This window comes from Cetorhinus maximus, chromosome 9, assembly GCF_964194155.1.
Source record: "Cetorhinus maximus chromosome 9, sCetMax3.hap1.1, whole genome shotgun sequence".
NCBI lineage: Eukaryota > Metazoa > Chordata > Chondrichthyes > Lamniformes > Cetorhinidae > Cetorhinus > Cetorhinus maximus.
This window is the reverse complement of record NC_135887.1, coordinates 18,357,349-18,382,735: the sequence shown is the minus strand read 5'-3', so window position 1 is coordinate 18,382,735 and position 25,387 is coordinate 18,357,349. Positions and strand designations below refer to the sequence as shown.

The 25,387-nt window shown below is 46.2% G+C and overlaps 1 protein-coding gene across 4 annotated transcripts in view; it reads right to left on the bottom strand.

Annotated features, from left to right (window-relative positions):
- Nucleotides 1-8,269: 8,269 nt before the first annotated feature.
- Nucleotides 8,270-25,387, bottom strand: part of LOC144684420 (aldehyde dehydrogenase, dimeric NADP-preferring-like) — a 32,702-nt gene continuing 15,584 nt past the window's right edge. For 3 of the 4 annotated variants that reach the window (XR_013577498.1, XR_013577499.1, XR_013577497.1), the window contains exons 5-11: nt 19,474-19,682; nt 19,007-19,124; nt 17,123-17,264; nt 14,841-15,007; nt 12,961-13,060; nt 11,577-11,820; nt 8,270-10,992 (exon numbers count right to left, since the gene is read on the bottom strand). Coding sequence is in view for 1 of the 4 variants with exons in the window: in XM_078548190.1 (XP_078404316.1) it covers nt 11,633-11,820; nt 12,961-13,060; nt 14,841-15,007; nt 17,123-17,264; nt 19,007-19,124; nt 19,474-19,682 (924 nt within the window). In the remaining 3 variants the exon portion in view is untranslated. The remainder of the gene's footprint in view (nt 10,993-11,576; nt 11,821-12,960; nt 13,061-14,840; nt 15,008-17,122; nt 17,265-19,006; nt 19,125-19,473; nt 19,683-25,387) is intronic. The other variant, XM_078548190.1, reaches the window with a different exon arrangement.

Genomic DNA, 25,387 nt, shown 5'->3' with positions numbered 1-25,387 from the left:
AATATGGACAGATTAACTAATATTAGAGTAAACCTCATCAAATGCATGCACCACTCTCACTCTAGCAATGGCACAATGGTATTGTCGCTGGACTAGTAACCCAGAGACTGATAGTAATCCCACCATAGCAGTTGGTGGAATTTGAATTCAATGAAAACCTGGAATTACAAAAGTCTAACGATGACCATGAAGTGATTGTTGTAAAAACCCATCTGGTTCACTAATGCCCCTTTAGGGAAGGAAATCTGCTGGTCAGGCCTACGTGTGACTCCAGACCCACAGCAATGTGTTTGACTCTTAAATGCCCTCTGAACAAGGGCAATTAGGGATGGGCAATAAATGCTGGCCTAGCCAGTGATGTCCACATCCCATGAATGAATAAAGAGAAAGTCCAGGGTATTCAATCTGCTTTCTTCAAGAGACTGATTTTGATCAGAGGAACTTGTACAAGTTCAGCCTCCATCTTGTCCCACACATAGAAAATAAATACCTTGTTTGACTGAAACGAAATTCTTCACAGCTACAATATTCTAGGGCACGACGGAGGAATGAAGCAGAATATTTAGTGAACACTGCCACCTACTGGAAAAGAATAAGACCTGCATGCTTTTAACAAGAAAGGGAAATTGATGAGAACGTGCTTTAATTATTAATGTATACATTAATAATAATTTCACAACTTCAGGACATCCCAAAGAGCTTTGCAACCAATGAGGTGCAGTCACAACACACCCAGAGATGAGCTTCTGACCACATATCTGCTTCCATCAGCAAAACTGCCTTCTTCCACCTCCATAACATCACCGCCTCCACCCCTGCCTCAGCTTATCGGTTGCTGAAATTCTCATCTGCACCTTTGACATTGATCTGATGCTCTCTCAGCCTCCTACCTTGAAGCCTCCGCAAACTTGAGCTCATCCAAAACACTGCTGTCGAATCCTAACTCGCATTAAGTCCCTTTCACCCATCGGCGGGCCTGCACTGGCTCCTGGTCCAGCAATGCCTCGGTTTTAAAGTTCTCACCCTTGTTTCCAAATCCCCCCCTCTAAGGGTTTCCCTTCCTCTAATCTCCTCCAGCCCTGCAGCCCCCTGAAGCTCTGCAATTCTACCTGCTGGGCATCCCTGACTTTAAACGTTGCAACATCAGCGGCCACGCTTTCTGCTGCCTGGATCCTAATCTCTCTTCCATTAAGACACTACTTAAAAGCTACTTCTTTGATCAAGCTATTGGTTATCTGTCCTAATATTCCCTTATGTGCCTCCATGCCAAATACTGATCGATTACGCTTCTGTGAAGCCCGTTAGGAACTTCTGTTAAAGACGCTATATAAATGTGGGTTGTTGTTTTGATGTGGGGAAGTGCGGCAGCCGATTGCTGTTTGGGGGACTGTTGCGGGCAATGAAATAAGTGCTTGGACGATCTATTATTTTTGTAACACTGGTTAAGGAATGATTATTAACCAAGAGAACTCTGCTCTTCTCCAGATCGTGCTACTAGATCCCTTTTCTCTACCGGAGAGACAGATGATGCGGCATCAGCATCGCCTCCAATTAACTCCAAGATTATACCCTGGTTGACAACGTGAGGAGGGTCTTAGCCTCTGCGCATTACATCCGCCTGGTGACAGGACAAAGCGTTCTACACTGCACGCAGGGCATGGGTCCTGAAACCATGTCCTAGTGCAGAGGTTCTCACCCTGGGGAAGGCTTCAAGGGGTCCACCGTCTGCCCAGTAACACCTCTTATGACTGGCACCTTGTTTAAAGCAGGGCAGTGAAAAGTAGAAAGTTCTGCATTTCTATAGCGCCTTTCACGACCACTGGACATCCCAAAGTGCTTTACAGCCAATGAAGTACTTTTGAATTGCAGCCGCTTTCGTGATGTAGGAAACCTGGCAGCCAATCGTGTAGTGTTAGGGGTCTGGTACACACAGGGTTAATGTGGGACTGAGTACACGCTGCCCACACAGTGATGTATGAAGGCACATGACCCAGGGCCAGGGTCAGTCTAGAGATGGCCGGAGGGAGGAGGTGGTGGCATGGTGGCATGGTGGAATTCTCATTGGACTAGTAATCCAGAGACCCAGGGCAAGGCACTGGGGATCTGGGTTCGAATCCCACCATGGTAGATGAATTTGAATTTAATAAAATCTGGAACTTGACCATGAAACCATTGCTCACTGTTGAGGAAAAACTAATGCCCCTTTAGGGAAGGAAATCTGTCATCCTTGTCTGGCCTGTGTCTGACTCCAGACCCACAGCAGTGTGGTTGACTCTTAACTGCCCCTCTGAAATGAAATGTCCTGTCCCACTGGCAGGACAGACCCAGCAGAGGTGGCAGCACAGTGGAATACAGTCAGAAGCGAGTTACCCTGGGAGTCCTCAAAATTGACTCTGGACCCCATGAAGTCTCATGGCATCAGGCCAAACAAGGGCAAGGAAACCTCCTGCCGATTACTTGGTAGCACCACTACTGACCAAGCTGGCTGAGTCCTAAATGACATAGCTGCTAGACTGGGTCTGTGGCAGGTGGTGAGGGAACCAACAAGAGGGAAAAACATATTTGACCTCATCCTCACCAACCTGCCTGCTGCAGATGCATCTGCCCATGACAGTATTGGTAGGAGTGACCACCGCACAGTCATTGTGGAGATGAAGTCCCGTCTTCACATTGAGGATACCCTCCATTGTGTTGTGTGGCACTACCACCATGGGATAGATTTCGAACAGATCTAGCAACTCAACACTGGGCAACCATGAGGTGCTGTGGGCCATCAGCAGCAGCAGAATTGTACTCGAACACAATCTGTAACCTCATGGCCCGGCATATACCCCACTCTACCCTTACCATCAAGCTAGGGGATCAACCCTGGTTCAATGAAGAGTGCAAGGGGGCATGCCAGGATCAGCATCAGGCATACCTAAAAATGAGGTGTCAATCTGGTGAAGCTATAAAACAGGACTATTTGCATTCCAAACAGCATAAGCAGCAAGTGATAGACAGAGTTAAGCGATCCCACAACCAACGGATCAAATCTAAGCTCTGCAGTCCTGCCACATCCAGTTGTAAATGGTGGTGGACAATTAAACAACTCACTGGAGGAGGAGGGTCCACAAATATGCCCATCCTCAATGATAGGAGAGCCCAGCACATCAGTGCAAAAGATAAGCATTTGCTACAATCTTTAGCCAGAAGTGCTGAGTGGATGATCTATCTCGGCCTCCTCCAGAGGTCCCCAGAATCACAGATGCCAGTCTTCATCCAATCTGATTCACTCCACGTGATATCAAGAAATGGCTGAAGGCACTGGATACTGCAAAGGCTACGGGCCCTGACAATATTCCGGCAATAGTACTGAAGACTTGTGCTCCAGAACTTGCTGCGCCCCTAGCCAAGCTGTTCCAGTACAGCTACAACACTGGCATCTACCCGGCTATGTGGAAAATTACCCTGGTATGTCCTGTACACAAAAAGCAGGACAAATCCAACCTGGCCAATTACCGCCACATCAGTCTACTCTCGATCATCAGTAGAGTAATGGAATGGGTCATCAACAGTAATATCAATTGGCACTTGCTTAGCAATAACCTGCTCACTGACGCCCAGTTTGGGTTCCGCCGGGGTCACTCAGTTCCTGACCGCATTACAGCCTTCGTTCAAACATGGACAAAAGAGCTAAACTCCCAAGGTGAGGTAAGAGTGACTGCCCTTGACATCAAGGCTGCATTTGACCAAGTGTGGCATCAAGGAGCCCTAGCAAAACTGGAGTCAATGGGAATCAAGGAGAAAACTCTCCGCTGGTTAGAGTCATACCTAGCACAAGGGAAGATGGTTGTGGTGTTGGAGGTCATTCAACTCAGTTCCAGGACATCACTGCAGGAGTTCCTCAGGCTAGTGTCCTCAACCCAACCATTTTAGCTGCTTCATCAATAACCCTCCTTCCATCATAAGGTCAGAAGTGGGGATGTTCGCTGATGATTGCACAATGTTCAGCACCATTCACAACTCCTCAGATACTAAAGCAGTCCATGTCCAAATGCAGCAAGACCTGGACAATATCCAGGTTTGGGCTGACAAGTGGCAAAACCTGTCCACCATCTACAAGGCACAAGTCAGGAGTGTGATGGAATACTGGATGAGTGCAACTCCAACAGCACTCAAGAAGTTCAACACCATCCTGGACAAAGCAGCCTGTTTGATTGGCACCTCATCCACAAACATTCACTCCCTCCACCACCAACGCACAGTAGCAGCAGTGTGCACCATCTACAAGATGCACTGCAAGAACTCAACAAGCCTCCTTAAACAGCACCTTCCAAACCCACGACCTCTACCACCTAGAAGGACAAGGGCAGCAGACATAAAGGAACACCACCACCTGCAAGTTCCCCTCCAAGCCACTCACCATCCTGACTTGGAAATATATCGCTGTTCCTTCACTGTCTGTTGCTGGATCAAAATCTGCAACATGCTCCCTAACGGCACTCTGGGTGTATCTACACCACATGGACTGCAGCGGTTCAAGGAGGCAGCTCACCACCACCTTCTCAAGGGCAATTAGGAATGGGCAATAAATGCTGGACTAGCCAGCAATGCTCACATCCGATGAAGAAATAAAAAAGAGATGTTTAAAGACCTAGGATTGAGTCAGCTCCATACCTGTGCCTTCTACTGTATATACGTACATAGTTGTGAGTTACTATTAAAGGCTTGCTGTTAATATACTCAAGACTATGAAACCTACGTCATGTTGTCCGAAGCAGGATTCTTCAAATCTGTGCACAGCAAGCTCCCACAAACAGCAATGTGCTAATGATCAGATAATCCGTCTTTGTGATGTTGATTGAGGAATAAATATTGGCCAGGACACTGGTGAGAACTCCATCACCCTATGGCTATGTGGGATCTTTTATATCCCACCTGAAAGGGTAGAAGGGGCCTTAACTTAATGTCTCATCCAAAATGACAGCACCTTCAACAATGCAGCGCTCCCTCAGTCCTTGCGCTGGAGTATTAACCTTGAATATCTGTGCCCAGGTCCTGGAGGGGGACTTGAACCCACAATCTTCTGATGCAGAGGCAAGGGTGTTACCTATTAAGCCACAGCTGTGGGAGGGAAAAAAAAGCCCAGTGCAACCTATAAAGATTGAGGGTGATGTGTGCAACATCCACAAGAGGGTGAGATTACCTCCACCTGTCACAGGGCAGCTCCCACACCAGTTCAGACACACTGAGCTTGGTTTGTTGGCTATGCCACTGTTAGATGTCTGTTGACTCCCATGTGTATTCGGGACCTGTTGCCTTTACCAAGGTGGGTGAGAAACCGGCACAGCACCTCTGGATTAAATGTGACAACATGGACAAAGACGTGTTGGGGAAAGTGCTAATCCTGACCCAAGTACTGGCAGCAGCTGAACACATGGCAATCATTATAGACTTTGGAGCATACAAGAGGCACAAAGAAGAATAAATCAACATGTGGCGTGCCTAATAACTAGCGTCGGATTCAACCTAGCTTCTAGGAATTAATAATATTGATGAGAGTCCGCTGGTGAGCTGACCTGAACATTAAGTTACAAGTTGTCTGCTGTTGTAGCACTTTCAACTGTAGTTTATTAATAAAACTGGATTTCAGCGTAATAACCACTGGAAGCAAACTGAATAAAAATGAAATATTTCTTTAACTGGCCGCAGTAGAGGCCACATTTATTTTGTTGCTGCAAAGCTGGTTCCCACCTGTGCAACCACATCTGGACCTCCTGCAGCATCTCAATCCCGTTGGTCACAACGATTAAAACGTGAACCAACTCCTTTGGGAATGCAATGCGTTTACCCAGATTTTTTTTGAAAAATGTTGAGTATTTTTATTCATATTTTTCTAGACCTCTCTTCCTATGTCAAGTTTGGCGTGGGTTTCGAGCGGTAGGATTGTGAGGCTCACCAAATTCACCATGTTATAAAACACACACAAAAGATGGGGGGGGTGAATCTTGCAACAAGCTCCCAGGGAGGGACTGGGATCGAGGGACAGGATGAAAGGTTGAGTAACGTGGAGTTAAGGCTATAACCCTGATCAGCCACGGTCTTATTGGCCAGAATTTTTCAGTTGGTGGGTGGGCTCGGAGGGGTGGGGTGGGAGGGTGGAGCGGGCGTGGAGCCATTTTACGCGGGCGGGCCAATTAAGGCCGGCCCAGCGTAATACGAGAGCCTTAGCGCTCAGCGCTACCTGTGCGGACTGTTTGGGGGGGGGTGGGGGGGGGGGAGGAGGGAGAGTCGGGGCCAGCGCTCTTTGGCGCGTGCGCGTGAAAGGGCGCTTCACTCTCCCGGAGGCACGGAGCTGACTCAGGGAGATTGAATTGATAGGAAACCTCGCCCCGCTCGTGGACGAGGTTTCCTAAAAAAAAAACGTGAAGGCCGCTTGGCCTTTTCGCCTGCCCCGCCGACCTCAAGGCCTCAGTAGGCTGTTTGCATGTTGGCGGGCCCACTGCTGACTCCGGCACGTGCCCGCCGCCCAACGAAATATTGCGCCAGTTCGCGATGGCGTCAGGACGCACGCCCGACATCATCGAGGGTCATTTTACAAGTCAGCACAGTGGGGCCGGTCCCTCCTACCCCCAACTGAAAAATCCTACCCCTTGAATAGCTGAGCAGGCTTGATGGGCTGAATGGCCTATCCTGCTCTTATTCGTTGTGGGTTTTTATGAACTGCACCGTGATGGCAGCTTTGCAAAGAATATTTTTAGCGGCAGCAACTTATCACTTACATAGCGTCCAGTATCCTCCTTAAAACCTACCTCTCGAACCAAGCTATATCTCTCCTGTCCCTGATGTCTGTTTCTGTGGCTTGGTGTCGTACTTTACAATGCTCCTGCGATGTGCCTTTAAGGACAGCGTGTAAATATGTTGTTGTTATGTGCAGCAACTATTTCAGCGTGCTTTCACCTCCTTCACTGGGCCGCTCTTTGTCACCTTCCCTACAGTTTTTTAATGTCACGGATTGTTTCTCCTGCAGGATTGGCCCACTTGCTTTTTTGACGTGGGCACAAATCGTTTCGGACAGGGGCCGGAACAATGTTCTTGATTGAATTGGGGGCTGCTGCAGGGTCCTAACGTCCCTCCCAAGGTATATCAGCCATGATCTAATTGAACGGAGGGGCAGGCTCGAGGGGCCAAATGGCCTACTCTTGCTCCTATTTTTTTTTTCCTTCTTTGTGCTTTCATGATGTGTGGGCATCGCTGGCAAGACTCAGCATTTGTTTCCCCATCCCTAATTGCCCTTGAACGGAGTGGCTTGCTAGGCCATTTCAGTTAACCGGCGTCACTTTTTGTAGTCCAGGCCGGATTTCCTTCCCTAAAAGGAGGGAGGGGAGGTTATTGAAGCAGTGGGGTGTTCAAATGACAATTGATGGTGGTCTCATGGTCACCATGACTGAGACAAGCTTTCAACTCCAAATTCGTGAATTAAATTTAAATTCCACCAGTTGCCAAAGTGGGATTTGAACCCACATCCTTAGAGCATTAGCCTGGGCCTCTGGATTACTAGCCCAGTGACATTATCACTACGCCACCATATCACTAAAATCTCTCACCTGATGAAGGGCATCAGTTTGCCATCTGCCTGTGGCTGATTCGCCCCTCGTGGTGAGCGTATTGGACAACAGTGATTTAGAAACATGCAGCTCAAGTGGGATATACTATTTCTAATTTTAAGACAAAAGTTGCTCAGAAAAGCTCCTGCCAGGCTATGCCACTATTGCAGTGTACCAGGAATCATGCCCTTTTTTTTTTGCATTCATTCATCCGATGTGGGCGTCACTGATACTTATTGCCCATCCCTAATTGCCCTTATTCACAGGGCATTTAAGAGTCAACCACATTGCTGTGGGTCTGGAGTCACCTGTAGTCCAGACCAGGTAAGGACGGCAGATTTCCTTCTCCAAAGGGCATTAGTTATGTTAATTAGCTTTTAATTTCAGACTTCTATTGAATTCGAATTTCACCATCTGCTGTGGTGGGATTCGAACCCAGGACCCCAAAACATTACCCTCGGAGCCCAGTGACAATACCACCAATGCCACCATCTCCGCATTAGCCTGACCACTGAATACTGTGGGACCATCACTTAAATCTGACTCATCATTTAATGTTAACTAAGTTAACGTTAACAAATTGTGCTCTTGACACTTTTCCACAAGATTGCGACAGCTACAGATGCGACAAGCCACTTAGCTCATCTTCATTTAACCATCCAAATTTCACATTCAGTGAGACAAACATATATGTTTAATTATACAAGTAATTTTTAATACAGAAAAGATACTTGTGACTTGTGTTGTGTTACTTGAAACTTTTAAAAGTGCAGGAGTTGCTTGGGGGAGGGGGGGGGTGCAAGGGACTCAAAGCAAAAAAGGAGGAAGAACGCCTGGCCTATAACATCGTAGTGAGGGCATTGCCTTCGTCACAAGCTCATCTCATCCTTGAAAAATCTCAGGAGAGTTATACAGACTTCAGGACAGATACAACGCCAATTCAGTTATCAAGGGCTAAATTCAGAGGACATAAACTTGGCATGTGTTCACTAGGTGTTGAAAATGAGGAGGAATTAGGTAGGGTACATAAAAAATAAACTGTATTCTCATTGTGGGGTGATCCATGGAACAAGGGGGCAAGCTGTTAAAATTAGAGCCAGGCTACTTTGGAACAAAAGACTTGCATTTAAACAGCACCTTTCATGACCTCAGGACTTCCCAAAGCGCTTTACAGCCAATTATGTACTTGAAGTGCAATCACTGTTGCAACATAGGAAACACAGCAACCAAATTGTTCACATCAGTCTCTCACAAGCAGCAACTTTTTCGAGTACAATCACAGTTCTTGGTTTCCGGGAGTGGGACATGAACCCACAACCCTCTGATTCAAAGGCGAGGGTGCTATGAACTGAGCCACAGCTGACACCTCCTCACAAGCAGCAATGAGGTGATGTGGTTTTGTGATGTTGACTGAGGGATAAATATTGGCCAGGACATCAGGGCTAACTCCCCTGCCCTCCTTCAAAGCAGTGGCATGGGATCTTTTCTATCCCTCTGAGACGGCAGTCAGGAACTCTGTTTAATGGTTCATGCGAAAGATAGCGCCACCAAGAATGCAGCACTCCCTCCGCACTGCACTAGCAGCGGCAGCCTCGGCTTCTGTGCTCAAGTCTCTGGAGTGGAACTTGAACCTTCTGAGAGGAGTGTGCATCTCGCGACAATGGAGTCTAATGTGCAAAGGGCATTCTCAACCATGAATTTCTGGATTACAATTGGGAAAGCAAAAAAGAAATCATGGACGTGTTACAGTCAGATAAGCGAGCAGTCTGATAAACAACTGCAGTCAACAACTGTTTTCTGTTGACAGAGACTGCACTAAAGGCAGGAGTTAGCAGGTGGAGAATTCAAACAACCACTCCTGACTGCTTTGGCCTAGAGTTACTCTGACCCTGTTGGCATTTTCAGATCCATCCAATCAAGGTCAACTATTGAAGGTATAATAAAATTTAACAGATAAGACATATCCTAAAAACACCTCAGGATGCTAGGACCAAGGACATAAGTATAGATAAAAGCAAAATACTGCAGACGCTGGAAATCTGAAATAAAAACGTGCTGGAAAAAACTCAGCAGGTCTGGCAGCATCTGTGGAGAGAGAAACAGAGCTGACATTGCAAGTCCGATGTGACCCTGTGAAGGATAGAGAGTATATTGGACTCGAAATGGTAACACGCTTTCTCTCTCCGAGAGTATATAGGTTAGGAAGAGAACAGTTGAGCGGCCCAGTAAATTTAGATCACATTTCTCCCAGACAGTCCCGCTAGCCCAAGTTTCCGTTTGCCTGCCCGGGACTTCAAAAAGTCAGGCGCCAAGGCAGGAGAGCTGGAATAGAAGCAGTGATCTTTCCGCGTGCGGGATATTACTCGCCATAATGCTACACTACTGAGCTCCTCCTCCAATTGTCCATAATGCTACACTGCTGAGCCCCTCCTCCAATTGTCCATAATGCTACACTGCTGAGCTCCTCCTCCAATTGTCCATAATGCTACGCTGCTGAGCCCCTCCTCCAATTGTCCATAATGCTACACTGCTGAGCTCCTCCTCCAATTGTCCATAATGCTACGCTGCTGAGCTCCTCCTCCAATTGTCCATAATGCTACGCTGCTGAGCTCCTCCTCCAATTGTCCATAATGCTACACTGCTGAGCTCCTCCTCCAATTGTCCATAATGCTACACTGCTGAGCTCCTCCTCCAATTGTCCATAATGCTATGTTGCTGAGCTCCTCCTCCAATTGTCCATAATGCTACACTGCTGAGCTCCTCCTCCAATTGTCACTTCTTGGGTGAGTCATGCATCCTTCGTCTGGGGAGAGGGTGCAGTGAAGAGCGGAGGAGAAATGCTGTACGGGAGAGCGCCGGCCGCTGAGGTGCCACACGCGTGTGACTTGGCTACAATCCACAGGATTCCGAATGCATTTTGGCCTGCTCCACATTTACAAAACAATTCTAGTTAATAGTGAGAGGGTATAACATCTGTAAGCTACTAACCTAGTGAGTCTTTGTGCTCCCTTGTCACTCCATCTATAAATTTATTACAAGTGAATTAGTGATTAAACGTTAGTAAAAATAAAAACCATGCTTCAAAACTAATGTCATTATTAACCAGTTAAAACTTAATATACATCAGATAAAGAATATCAGAGAAATTACAGTACAGCCCATCTTGTCTGTGCCAGTGATTGAAATGTGATTGGGAAAGCGTAATGGTTTATTGGGGTGTACAAAATGGAAGAGTTAGGGTATTGGAGACACGCTAGTTTGGTCAGTTTTGCCCCAGATTTTGATCAACTCCAATTTTCCCTATGAATCTGAGGCTCAGTACACACCATCACCTCTCAGGTTTATCAGGAGGTCAACGTAATGTGTCGTGTTGTTTATCTCCTGTGTGTCTTACGTAGTAAAGCTGGAAGACAAAACAAAAAGGTGTAGAGTTAGAATGAAACGTTCTTTACTCAAACTCTTAGAAATGTGAGTAATTCTCCTCCTCTCCCACATTGTCGGCTTCTCGCGAGGGAACAGCCCTTGGGTACCTCATCCAGGCGGCCACTCTTCAGTCTCGAGTTCAAGATAGTAATGGTCTCACAGGAGCATCAGTAAATCTTTGAATATTCAGTCTACCAAGAAATGCATTTGACTGGCACTCACTCCGTCTCCAGGGTTTGCTGGCCACTGGGTATTATCTGCAGAATGTAGTGCAATAACCTGCCCAGGCTTCTTTGGCATAACTAACCAAAAGAGTGACCTCTAGCACCAAGGAGGACAAGGGCAGGAGGGGGGAGCACTAACCTCCAAGGTCAGGCACCATCCTGACTTGGAAATATATTCATTGTTCCTTTACTGTCATTGGGTCAAAACCCTGGAACTCGCTCCCTAACAGCACAGTGGAAATACTTTTACCAGATGAACTGCAGCGGTTCAGGTCAGCAGGTCACCACCACCTTCTCAAACGGTAACTAGGGCTGGTTAATAAATGCTGGTCTTGCTTACATAAAAGACCTACTTTGTCCGGCACCCAGTGATCCCAGTACTGCAGTCGCAACGGGTCACATTGTTGTGCATCTTCCACGTTTGCTCATCAGCCACAGGGTCCTTTTTTGCTTCGAGTCAGTGGCGGGCGCGTAGCGGACACCGTTCATCTTTTCGAAACCCAGCGACTTCAGCACACAAGCACGCCGGTGGCTGAACGTCTCAAAGCCAAATTTGCCGTGGTAGGCCCCAATGCCACTTGCACCTAGGAGCAAACAGCAGAGACAGAACATGGTATAAAAACACCAGCGCACCTTCTGTAGTGTCCCATCAAAGACATCAAGTACTATAATGCTACCAGGTGGAACTTAGTTAAGACCGCAAAGGTTAATGGCTAAGTACACGCAGTTAAGAGTTTTATTGTTTTTATTTTGGGGCGAGGATAAAGTGGGATTAGGTTGGAAGATGTTTTATGAGTTTTAGCCTGCAGGTCTACCCAGGCATGAAAACATCCCTGGGGTCTTCCAGTCACCACTTGGCTGCATCATATGATGGCAGCTCTGTACGTTTCTCTACCCACCCAGCCCTCACCCAGCCCCTACCCCCAAGTTGGATGGGCCAGAATGAGTGAACGGCCTCCCTCACCTGCATTTATTTTGTGAGCAATGCTGTGCACAGTTCAATCTCCCATCTGGAAAGTGAGCCGTCTTCTGCAAACAGCAAATCCCCCCAGTTGGGGAAAAAGCACCAACAACTGGACTGATGGCAGCTTATGGTCCAACCACAGTCACTCCCATCATGCTTCCAACTCGAGAGCAGGATGGCTAACCGGTTGATAATATCTGGAGTACCAGGGTAGTGTTTGTGCCCTATAACGTTTAGATTGTGAGAAATTAATTGTAGGAACCAGATCTTCTCACGTTAAAAAGATAGGTACAATTTTCCGTGCTTTCTCCTTGACTCCAGCGTCACACATCATTATCCCATTATTACAAGGGGCAAGTAAAGCAGAAGGTACGTGGAGAAAGGAAAGCCACTGTTATAATGTAGGAAACTCAGCGGCCAATTAGCACACAGCAAACTCTCAAACAGTATTGTGATAATAACCAGGTAACCTGTTTCTGAGATGTGATCGAGGAAGGAATATTGGCCGGGATACTGGGGAAAACTCTCCTGTTTTCCCTCGAAACAGTGTCCCCCAATAAGTGAAAGAACAATACTGCTCAACCACCCTGTACCCTGAGCATGGCTTCCTTCTGGTCCCTGGTACCAATATGGGGAGCCAGTTCTGCAACAACATGGCCAGAGATGCCTTTTACTCAAGGATCTTTTTCTTCTCTTCCCAGTGTTGCTCGTTCAATCCGACCCATCCTGCAGGACAGACAAGAATCAGGTCTGGACTCACCGACACCCCCAAAAGGCAATGTGTCGACGGTGTAATGGATCATGCAGTCATTGGCGGTTACACCACCACTAGAAGTCTCTGCGATCATCCTCTTTATTAACTGCGGAGAGAGACAGAAATAATCCTCAGTTATAACATAGAATAATCCAGTTACACCAGGCCCAAGGGCTACAGTTGGTGAGTAACTCACCTCTTGACTCCACAAAGCCTGTCCACCATCTACAAGACACAAGTCAGGAGTGTGATGGAATACTCTCCACTTGCCTGGATGAGTGCAGCCCCTACAACACTCAAGAAGTTCGACGCCATCCAGGACAAAGCAGCCCGCTTGATTGGAATCCCATCTACCACCACCACAGAGCGGTAGCAAGTGCATACCATCTACAAGTTGCAGTGCAGCAACTCACCAAGGCTCCAATGGCAGCACCTTCTAAACCCTCAACCTCTACCGCCTCGACCTCTACCATCGGGAAAGACAAGGGCAGCAACGCATGGGACCGTCATCACCTCAGCCACTCACCATCCTGACTTGGAAATATATCGCTGTCCCTTCACTGTCACTGGGTCAAAATCCTGGAACTCCCCCCACCCCCCCCCCCCCCCGCCCCCGCATGGATTGCAGCAGTTCAAGAAGGCAGCTCACCGCCACCTTCTCAAGAGCAACTCGGGATGGGCAATAAATGCTGGCCTAGTCAGCGATGCTCACATCCAATGAATGAATACAAAAAATGTTGTGTGTTTCCTCAATGTTAAATGTTACTGCTGTAGAAACATGGATTGAAACTACCTGCACTTATAATCACACTTTAATATAGTAAAATATCCAAAAGATCTAGAAACATAAAAATTTAACGAGACAAGCAACCAAAAGATTGGTCATGGGCATAGGTTGAAACAGCATTGCAAGAGTAAGAGAGAGGTGGAGAGGTAGAGAGGTTTAGGGAGGGTGTTCCAGAGCTCAGGGTTGATACGGCTGAAGGCACATCTCCTATGGTCGTGCTGTGACCCAGTCTGGCATCACACACCTCCATCGTTATCCTTCTCACAGCAGCAGCGTCAAAGACCCACAGGTATCTTGTCTCCCTGGATTTTCACCCCGGGTTTGGTTTACATCACGGAATGACCAGGAAATGAGTGTCAGCACCAAAAAGAAAGGGCCAACTTTAAATGAAGGCTGTGTGGAAGCATCACATGTTGGGAGTTCACAGAAACAGCTTCCTTCACAACGGGTCGCTCATCTCAGCTGAGCTACGGCAGTGAGGCTGTAAGTTAGAGGTAGGCTCTCTCTCTCTCTCTCTCTCAATAGGGGGTGGCTGAGAAGAGGGAGGAGCATCCTCAGCCACTAACGGACCTTCCGGGATGACCTGGGAAGACATTGGTGACCTGTCCTCAAGGGTTTGGAGGGTTCAAACACAACTTCCAAATGGGATTTGGCTCCGTTTTCCACTTCCTTCCTGAAGGAATTCAGTCCTTTCCTGTGACATAGTTCCCCAGGCATCAGCAACCCATTGGTACTTCATTAGGATTCAGATAGGGAATCACCAGGCTAGTCAAGCATGGCTCACTCAGTAGGGATTGTTGTTGGGGTGGGGGGGGGGACCCTGGTTAATTTGTCTCTTTCTCCCAGGCCAGGCTGAGATCAGGTAATGCATCACAGACCCAGGATTAAACCTGGGGTCTTTTCCTGGTCTGACTGGGTCAGACACTCACTGCACTAACTGGCTTCTAGTCTCCCAGGTTGTGCACACAAAAGTTAAAACATTGAAATAAATATGTCCAATTTTTAAATGGAAGATAGCAGCTAGAGTGTTCAAGGTCTAAGACAGCAACACAGGAAACACAAACCCAAACCATCCAGCCATAGAAGTTGCAATCCTCACCTTTTTGTTGTGAGAGAAGACGTAGAGAGCCAGAGGCTTGTCCCTCTTGTTGATGAAGCCAATGGCCTCATCTGCACTATCAGCCGTGACTATAGGCAGCAACGGGCCAAAGATCTCCTCCTGCATAATCCTGGAGTCGGGATCCACATCGGTCACAATTGTGGGAGCTGAGCAAATATTAACAAGAGGCTCCATTTAGCAATGGAAAGGACCGTTGATCAATAAAAGGTCAAAAACCGATGGCAATCGGATTGGAATCCTTCACAGGCCCATCAGTCCCCAGGCCTCTGCCAACTCCCCCGGGCACAGCCATCTGAGAGCGGGTTCAGTAATCTCCCTCACCTCTCTACAGAAGGAGCTTCTCTCCAATCAGTGCCTCTCAGAATACTCAGGACTAGAATGTTAGCAGAATGGGCCATGGGGATGGGACGTGGAAAATCCAGAGTCACTGCTTCCAAATTCTTTGGCCCCATATTCATGGAGAAGCCACCAATATAAGCATGGGGAATAACTCACGAGGTGAGGGAAGATTAAAGTTCGGCTGCCATTGTGCAGCATCCAGCCTCTAGTCTCCCTTTCGCACCCCCCACCCCATTCCTGATCCACAGCCGAGCCCATCCTCAGCCAATGCTCTAATCTGGACACCTCCCTCACCCAAGTCTTGGCCCTGCCTCTGCTCCTCTCTCCAGTCAGTAGCACTGCAGAAAGGCAGCGGGTCAGCTGTTCAGTCAGCCCGACTTTAGTTCACAAACTCACTGCTGGCGAAATAAAATGCAGGAGAAGTCGGGGTGGATGAGCTCACAATGTGACCCCACTTACCGCACTGACGCTAGGGCTGGGGAAGGAGGAAGCCAGACCTACAGAGATGGACACTCTTCAGAGAGGCACAAGAGGATGTGCCTCAAGGGCCCTGGGGTTTGGGGGGCACTCAGGGAGCGGTGCGATGAAGGGGATAAAGGCCGTCTCCATGTCTCAGAGAGTCAGCTGTGCTCAGGCATTAAAACAGAAGCCCTGTCTGCCCTCTCAATGGAGGTAATATTTAACACTCAAAATCAACATTACAGAAAAAAAAACCACACCATCTGGTCATTATTACATTGCTGTTTGTGGGAGCTTGCTGTGCACAAATTAGCTGCCATGTTTCCGACATTACAAAAGTGACTAAACTTCAAAAAAACAAAGTAAAATTTCAAAATTCTCCATCGATACCAAACTTGGGGCAGTGGGAGTGAGGATGATACCAAGCGACTGGAAAAAGAGGACATATGTAAGCTGGCAAAATGGGCAGACAAGTGACAGATAGAATTTAATACAGAGAAGTGTGAGGTGGTGCATTTTTGCAGAAGCGATAGGTACGATCTAGACTTGATGGCACAGTTCTAAAGAGTGTACAGGAACAAAGGCGCTTTGGGGTTCCTGTGCATTGATCTTTGAAAGTGGCACAACATATTGAGAGAATAGTTAGCAAAACATTTTATTCTTGGGGTTCATAATTAGAGATATTGAGCACAAAAAGCAGGGAAGTGATGCTGAACCTTTACCAAAAGCACTGGTTAGGTCACGACTAGAGTACTGTATCCAGTTCTGGTCACCGCACCACAGGAAGGATGTGAGGGTCATTGAGAGGGTGCAGAGGAGATTTACCAGAATGATTTTAACTACAAAGTTAGATTGGAGAAGCTGGGATTGTTCTCCTTGGAGCAGAGGAGATTTGATAGAGGTGTACAAGATTATGACAGGTTTGGATAAGGCAAACAAGGATAATTTGATCCCATTAGTTGATATTACAAGAACTAAGGGATACAGATTTAAGGTTTTGGGAAAGGGGCGCAGGGGGAATGTGAGGAAGAACTCATTGTCCATGAGGGTGATGGAAGCAGAGACGGGGACAATCGAAAAATTTCAAATGGAAATTAGATGGGCACTTGAAGGAAATAAACTTGCAGGGCTACAGGGATAGAGCGGGGTCAAATGGGACTGACTGGACTGATCCATGGAGAGCCGGCATAGACTAGATGGGCCAAATGGCCTCCCCTTTGCTGTAAATGGCTATGACTTCATCGGCTGTAATGCATTTTGGGATGTCTGGCAGTTGTGAGAGGTGCTATATAAATACCAGTCATTTTTTTTTTTAAAGAGAATGTTATGAAGAGTGTAACATGGGTCAACTCTGTTGCATACGAGAATATTGACCCAGACTGCCTCGTCCTGATATTGGGGTAAAAGTCACTGTGCAGCTTGGTTAATGGTTACACTTCACCCACCACAGCCTATACAAGTACCTATGTAAAGTTCCTCTTCATCACTCTGACCACCATACACCACGTTCACTCCCTCCAGCAAAGACATCAGTCTCTTAAAATGCCGCTGGTTGACAATACGTCCATAGTCCGGGGATTTCTGGGGATCATTTCCATAGAATTCCTGGAACAAACAAAGTCAGGAATGGTCAGATAGGGAACACTCCAACAGCCATCTCGATGCAAAACACAAGGAGGCGCTGTCTAATTGAGTGGATCAATAATAAAAAGAGGGCAGCAAGTGTGGGCAGCGGTCAAACCTTTTGCCGAAATTAATCCATTATCAAAGTGAAGTCAATGGTGACCACACGCAATAGAGTTTTGTATAAAGTTCTACAGTTTCTCTTGGAATTCAAATTCGCAAAATGCTATGTGAAAATTCTGGGAATTAGATTTAACAAACTGGTATTGGGAAGAGTGACAATGAAGCTGAAATAGAAAATGCTGGAACTCTTTCTGGAAAAGAGTCACACAGACTCGAAACGTTAACTCTGTCTTTCTCTCCAAAGATGCTGAGTTTTTCCTGCATTTTCTGTTTTTGTTTCAGATTTCCAGTATCCGCAGTATTTTGCTTTTATCTTATTGTGACAATGAAGCTGTTGGATTGGCATAAAACTCCAACTGGTTCACTAATGTGCTTCAGGGAAGGAAAGGCGCCATCCTCACCCGGTCTGGCCCCATGTGACTCCAGGCACACACTAACATGGGTGACCTTTATCCGCCCTTTGATATGAACCAATCAGTTGCAAGCAAATTATTACCAATGGGTCAAGAATGAAACACAACATCATCTTCTCAAAGGCATCTCGGGATGGCCAATAAATGCCAGCCTTACCAGTGATGCCCACAGCCAGGGACTGAATTGATCAAAACCAAAAACTTGCTCATGGCACAACCCCTTCCTCCATTCAAAGGAATCTCATCTCCCTTCAGATTCCTCGAGCTGCAGGAACGGGTGAGTGACTCGGGGCCATCTCCATGACTGCAACAGCAGACAGACCGTCTACAGATACTTCAAACATTGGGGCCCTGTTCATTCAAACAGAGATTATGGAGGTGATTTGTTTAAAATGATCAAGTGATGGGATTGATAGAAACCGGCAAATTCCAGTGGATGGAAGTCAAGAACGAGGGAACATGAGAATAAAGTTAAACATAATGAGATAGAGCAGAGAGGAGGTGAGATGTTTGTTTTGCACAGATGGCTTGGAGGTCATGCATTACACCAGTGGAATTAGTGATTGAATCAGAAACCACATCAACATTTTATCAACATTTAGGAAGAGGTTTGATAAGTGGTTTAAGGAGAAACAGAGGGAGAAAAGGGATCAGGTCAGGCACATTGGATAAGGATGTGTGGGGAATAAACACCAACACAGACTGGCTGGACCTATCGGTGTTGTAATTCTGATGTATTATATCCTCAAGAATCGAATAAACACTATAATTGTTACAGCATTGTGTCGGCGCTGAGATTTAAACTTCAGCTACAGGATTGTCACACAACCAGTTGGCTTAACACAGATTGAAGCAAATCATTATGAAGACAACTCACTTCTGAGGGCGACTCCCACCTAAACCTGAACCGAATTCTCTTCTTTCAGGTGCCAACTGACCTGCTGCCGCTGCCTCAAGAACACAAGAAATAGGAGGCGGAGTAGGCCATTCAGCCCATCGAGCCTCTCCACCATTCCACAAGATCATGGCTGATTGGATTGTGGCCTCAAATCCATTTTCCCGCCTGTCCCCCATAACTCTCAACTCTCTTGTCAATCAAAAATCTGTCTAACACAGCCTTGAATACATTCACTGATCCAACCTATCACGGCTCGCCGGTAAAGACTAATGATCCTCTTTTTAACTCACGATAATATTTGTGCAGATCTTCTTCACCACTTCATCTTGGATGCTTTTATCACACAAGATGTAATCTGGAGCGATGCAGGTCTGTCCACAGTTAGAGTACCGCCCCCATGCGATGCGTCTACAAAGGATAAACAAATTATTCACAAAAAGAACTCATTCAGGGCTAATGTTTTCATAATTCAAATTATACTCCTAAAACTACAGAACTTTACAGCGTTCAAGGAGGCTATTCACCCCTTTGTGCCTCATCTAACTGCCCACACTTTCCCCATAACCCACTATTGAACCCATGCTGTGCCTATAATGGGACTGTCAGGTGGGACAGAATATAGCTCCTCCAAGCACTACACGGGTTGGATAGAGTAAAGTTCCCTCTACACTGCTGCAGATGTATGCCTCAAGTCCACACTCAGGTCACTTGCCAATTGCAGCATCGAGACACTTTCCACCCTCAGTAAGAAACCAACCTGCAGGCTACGTCCAGATCACAGTCGCTGTCAATGTAACACGGACTTTTCCCTCCAAGCTCCAGGGTCACAGGGGTCAGATGTTTGGCCGCAGCCTCCATTACAATCCTGCCAATGTTGGTACTGCCCGTAAAGAAGATGTGATCAAACTGCTGCTTCAAGATTTCAGTTGTCTCCTCCACACCCCCATTAATGACAGGGTAGAGGTCCTGGATGAAGAAAGATATTTGAAGATTTAAAAAAAAAACACAATCTATTTACCTTGTCCCAAAGGCCACAGTTATACTGTCAGTTGCTCAACCAAAAAACAAAGGGGAGGTTTTCTAGGAACCTGACACTCAGCACTGCAAGAATTCACCTAGGCTCTTTAGACAGCACCTTCCAAACCCACAACCTCTACCAATTAGAAGAACAAGGGCAGGAGACACATGGGAACACCACCACCTGCAAGTTCCCCTCCAAGCCACCTACCATCCTGACTTGGAAATCTATCCCTGTTCCTTCACCGTCGCTGGGTCATAATCCTGGAACTCCCTCCCTAGCAGCACTGTGGGTGTACCTACACTACATGGACTGTAGCTGTTCAAGATGCCAGCTCACTGCCACCTTCTCAAGGGCGATTAAGGATGGGCAATAAATGCTGGCCCAGCCATCTCTTGAGTGAATAGAAAAACTCAGTCCCTCAAATTTACCCCAGCATTCAGGTAGGTCTGTACCACTGCTCCACATCTCAATAGATTGACATGAATGTGCAGTCATACGTTCACATCCATTTTTCTGCAATGTGCAAAACTGAACCGTTTGAACTGAAGACCGATAAAAGAAAAGGAAAGTTCTGGTAAACTTTTCTTTTCTCCCCAGTTACCGGACTATTAATCCCGATAACACCAGTTCAAATTCCATCATGCCAGTTCGAGGGAAGAGTAAAATGTGGGAAAGGGAAAGCTGGCATCAGGAAAAAAGTGACGATGAAGCTTTTGGATTGTTGTAAAAAAAAAACCTGACTGATTCGTCAGTGCCCTTTAATGAAGGATACCCGTCCTCCTTACCCAGTCTGGGACAACATGAGACTCCGGCGACAAGCCAGCATGGTCGAATCTTAATGACCCTCTGAAGTGGGCCAGTTATATCAAGCTGCTACCATAGCAGTTCAGGAAAGACTAACTTGCATTTATATAGCATCTTTCACATCCACAGGGCATCCCAAAGCACTTTACAACAGTGACTACACTTCCTTGGCTGTAATGCAGGGAAATGTAGCAGCTACTTTGTGCACAACAATGTGATGGTGATCAGAGACTCTGTTTTTAACTGATGTTGGTTCGTTTGAGGATAAGTATTGGCCATGACACCAACAATTACTCTCCTGCTCTTCTTTGAAGAGTACCGTGGGATCTTTTGCATTCTTCTGAAAGAGGGGAGGGAGCCTCGGTTTAATCTCTCATCCAAAAGGGAGCACCTCTGACAGTCTAGCACTCCACCGGCACTGCACTGAAATGTCGGCCTAGGAAAGTTCTGGTGTACTTTTTTTTGCCCCAGTTACTGGACTATTAATCCCAATAACTCAACCTCAAATTCCATCACGCCAGTTTGAGGGAAAAATAAAATGCGGGAAAGAGAAAGCTGGCATCAGGAAAAAAAAAAGTGACGATGAAGCTTTTGGATTGTTGTTAAAAAAAAACCTGACTGATTCATCATATTCACTCGGGCTCAGAACGAAGATAAGTGATGCCCGCATGGTCGACCGTGTCAGGCTCCCCTTCACCTTCTCAGGATAACAGGTGTCAGCCTTGCCAGTGACAGCCACGCCCTGAGGCAGAGTTGGAACTGTTGAGCAGCAAGGGTCTACGATGACGGTCAACAATACTGGAAATGTTCCCCATCAGCAGATAGGCAGCTGGGCTGTAGAACTGCAGATCAGTAGAATTTGGGGGGAATTAGGGACAGATCCGAAAATAGATCAACGGCTCGCTCTACCTGAAAAAAATCAGGGCCCTGATTTACAGCATTAGGCAAAAAGAGCACAGATGGGAAAAGTGACAGCAGCTGTAGCTCATACCACTAATAGCAGCACAGTAATAAGACTGCAAAGTCACTTAAATGAATGGCAAAATTCAATAAAATAGCATTCACTCAAATTTTTGTTGAACACAATACTCAAGCACTAGCCAAGACATCTCTAGCTTGCCAATGCAAGCACAGAAAACATTGCAAATGAGCAGCAGGTCATTCAGAGTTTGAGACAAGTTAATGTTTTGTCCGTAGTTTGAAGAGAGCCCACACTCAAAGCAATACCCTGGCCTTTAACTCTTCTCAGACACTGAGGGGTCTACAGGCTGTCCCAGTGTTTTCTGCTGAGATGTCCAGTTTCTTTTCCCTGTCGAGTGTGGCCACATGTCATTGCTGTCGGGAACAAAGCAGGCGCAAAACAGACACTCTTTATCAGGTCTCTCTGCCCCCACCACCCCAAACTTCAAATTGGACTTCGATGGGGACACAATTTCACCAGTCAGTTCTCCTTTAGCAGCAGCAGTGTGGGCAAGTGATGTTAAAAATTGGATGAGTTTCCTTGTAATATGCCTTTAAGGGATAGCAGCCTGACATCATTAGAAGGGAAACATGTCATGTGACCCAGTCTTAGTTTCACTTTAGCCATGTCATGTGACCCAGTCTTAGTTTCACTTTAGCTTTGAGCAGAGCACATACACACAGCTCTATTGCCTTCAAGCTTTATGCCTATGTATAACTGTTCTCATGTGCCTAGTCTTCCTAAATGAACCCACAATATGTTTACCTGATCCCTTATGAGCGATTGGTAACTTGTGTCCTGTGCAGTAAATAAGCTCAAGGTATTATATCATCATAATAATACGACATGGTGATCAGCGGTGGAGACAGCTGGCAGCAGGATTAAGTACAGGTACGACATGGTGAACAGCCTCAGATTGTGCTACAGGGCATGAGAAGACCCTCGGCATTTTGGTCAGACCGCAACGAAGTCACAGCGTTGGAGAGTGTTGAGAATGTAGTGTGCTGACTGCTAAGGAAAAAGATTTAGAGACACAGCAGTGAGCTAGTGCTTAAATGAAGAGTTGGTAAGCAGACTGATCTCTCATGATGAGACTGCAGCGCTTGGCCTGTCAGTTCTGTGAGTGGGTCAGCGTGTTGACAGGACCAGCACCGGGTTAGCTCAGTCGGGAAAGGCGAGTGACCAGGGTGTGGATCAATAATGAGCAAGGGAGAGTCAAACAGGGAAAAAAAACAAACAAAACCCATCATAAAAATAGGGCCAGAGAAAGTTGCAATTACAACCGGTGGCTTCAGGAGTTGCAGAACAATAAATTGAATAAAGAACAAATACACCATTAATCAGTGGTGCATTTCCACCACAACTAGTCTTTGTGGGCGGGGCTTCGGAGATGCATGCAAAAGCAGCTACGGAGATACTCATCCCAGATACCACAGAAGGAAGGGAGGTCAGAGGGATATTGTCAGAATGTACACAAAATTTACCAGTTTAAATTAGGATGCAGCTGACCTACTATCTGAATTCAAAATATTTAAACAATGTACAGAGCTATGGTTTCTGGATTCAGGTGCATCTGAGCCAGACAAGCAAGCCATAAACATTTGCCGAACAATTGGCAATGAAGGTCTTCAAAGGCTGAACACATCAGGATCCTCAAAAGAGATGGACTACACTGGAAGACCAGTTCAGAATCATGTTTTAAAAAAAAACTTCTGCATTAATCGAATGAGTTCATGTCATTTCGACAACAGCCTACAGAACCCATAGACCACTTTGTCAGCAGATGCAGAGGAAAGGGTACATACTGCGATTTTTCAATCACAGAGCTAGCAGACAGAATTGTTGAGTTGTCGTATGTATCCACCCCATGGAAGCATTCCAGAAAGATCTGCTAGACAAGCCATCGAACACTCACTCAAGGATGGATGCAAGTACAAAGCGATCCTTGCAGGTCGACAAAGCTTACAAGTCTGAAGTACAAACCCAATTGTTGACATACTCACTATAACACCCAAACCTAGCAAGATATGCTGAAGGTGTGGCCTTCTGCATGCACCAAGGAAATGCCCAGATTTTCACCAATTATGCATGTGGCAGAAAGGACCATTGGCAGTGGTAGTGCACCAGAGCAAAGGCTGATTCAGCTACAAAGAGCCATGCACTGATCCAAGCAGACTGGATACTACAGGTACCTTCAAGCATTAAGAATGATCATCCGATATTCTGTCAGAAACATATACAAGATGATTGACAAACCATAAAATGACATGCACAATGTGATGGAGGGCAATGAACACGCTTCACAGTGTCAATCTCGTGGAAAACAGGTGCCGTCATGTCGTTCAAAGTGTTTGCCAAGATTTTAATTATCTGCCCTAAGAATGTTGGCAACTACTTGTTATTGGCCAAGATTAATACAGGGGAAAGTGCCAACATACTACCTCTGAATTCTAAGAAACACATATCCACAGATGTGGAAGGTCATGATGAAGCCTACTACTGCAAAACTCTCAATGTACAACATTTTGCTAATTCCATGTGCAGGATCCATAGTCCTGGAGTGCAAGCATAATTAATCCATCTGGGTATCACAGATGCTCTACATCATGGAGACTAAAGGCCCGGTAATTGCAGGTCTACCGGCATGTCGGTAACCTCACACGAGTCACAATCCATGGAATTGGTCATGCATCACAAGGCAGATCAACCTCAGAAATCATGCCTAGCATCTCGATTCATGCCCCAACATTGAAATATCCAGAACGTTGTGACAAAAATTGGCAGTTTCAAGTGAGCTGCAACATTACGCTTGTAGGAGAATGCAAATCCGTCAGTTGATCCACCATGTAAGTACATACACGTACACGACAAATTAGAAGTCAAACTTGACAAAATGGAGAAAGATGACATCATTAGGAAAGTGCAAGAGCACACAGATTGGTGCAGCTCAATCACGTGTGTCATAAAGAAACATGGAGCATTGAGCATGTGCCTCGGTCAAAGATGTTTAAATGCAGCTTTGAAATATTTCCCTTACAAAAAAAAACAAAAGAAGTTAAATCTGAGATTTGCAGGTACAAAAGTTTCCTCAAAGCTTGATGCCAAGCATGGCTATTGGTCAGTACATCTCATGGAGAAGTCCCAAGAGCTTACTACATTTGTACTCTGTTCAGACAATGCTGTTTCCATCAACTTCCATTCGGGCTATTAGCTGGGATCTCTTGCAAGCTCACATGAACTGCATTACATATGCTGTACCAGGATGCATCTATATTTCAGGTGACATAGCTGTTGTGGGAAGAACGAAGCAAGAACATGACCATAATCCACGCTTATTGATGCGAGCGGCATGTAGTGAAAGATTGACATTCAGTCTGAAATGCAACATCAACGTGCTGTGAAATTTCTTTGGCTCTATATATTCCAGTGCTGGATAAGGCCATGCCAACCCCAAGATAAGGACGATCTTTGAAGATGTCTAGGTCTCTTTAATTTCTTGTCTCCATACATTCCTAATCTTGCTCAAAAATCTTCATCACTTAGGGAATTGTTGAAAAAGGATGTGCCTTTCCTGTGACAGGGAGACCACCAATACCTCTTCCAAGCACTGAAACAGTCATTATCAGAAGCATTGACATTGCAATCTTACAACCCTAGGGAGATAACTACCCTGGAGATAGATGCCTCACAAAAAGGACTAGAAGCATGCATACTACAAAAAGACAAACCGACTGCATTTGATTCAAAATCTCACAGTTGGATTGTGTTATGGACGGTTTGTAATGCAATCCAACAGAGCGGGAAACGTTAGCTTTAGTGTTTGGGATCATCCATTTTCACATTTATTTGGCAAAAGGTTTGTGGCAGAGACTGGCCACAAGCCAC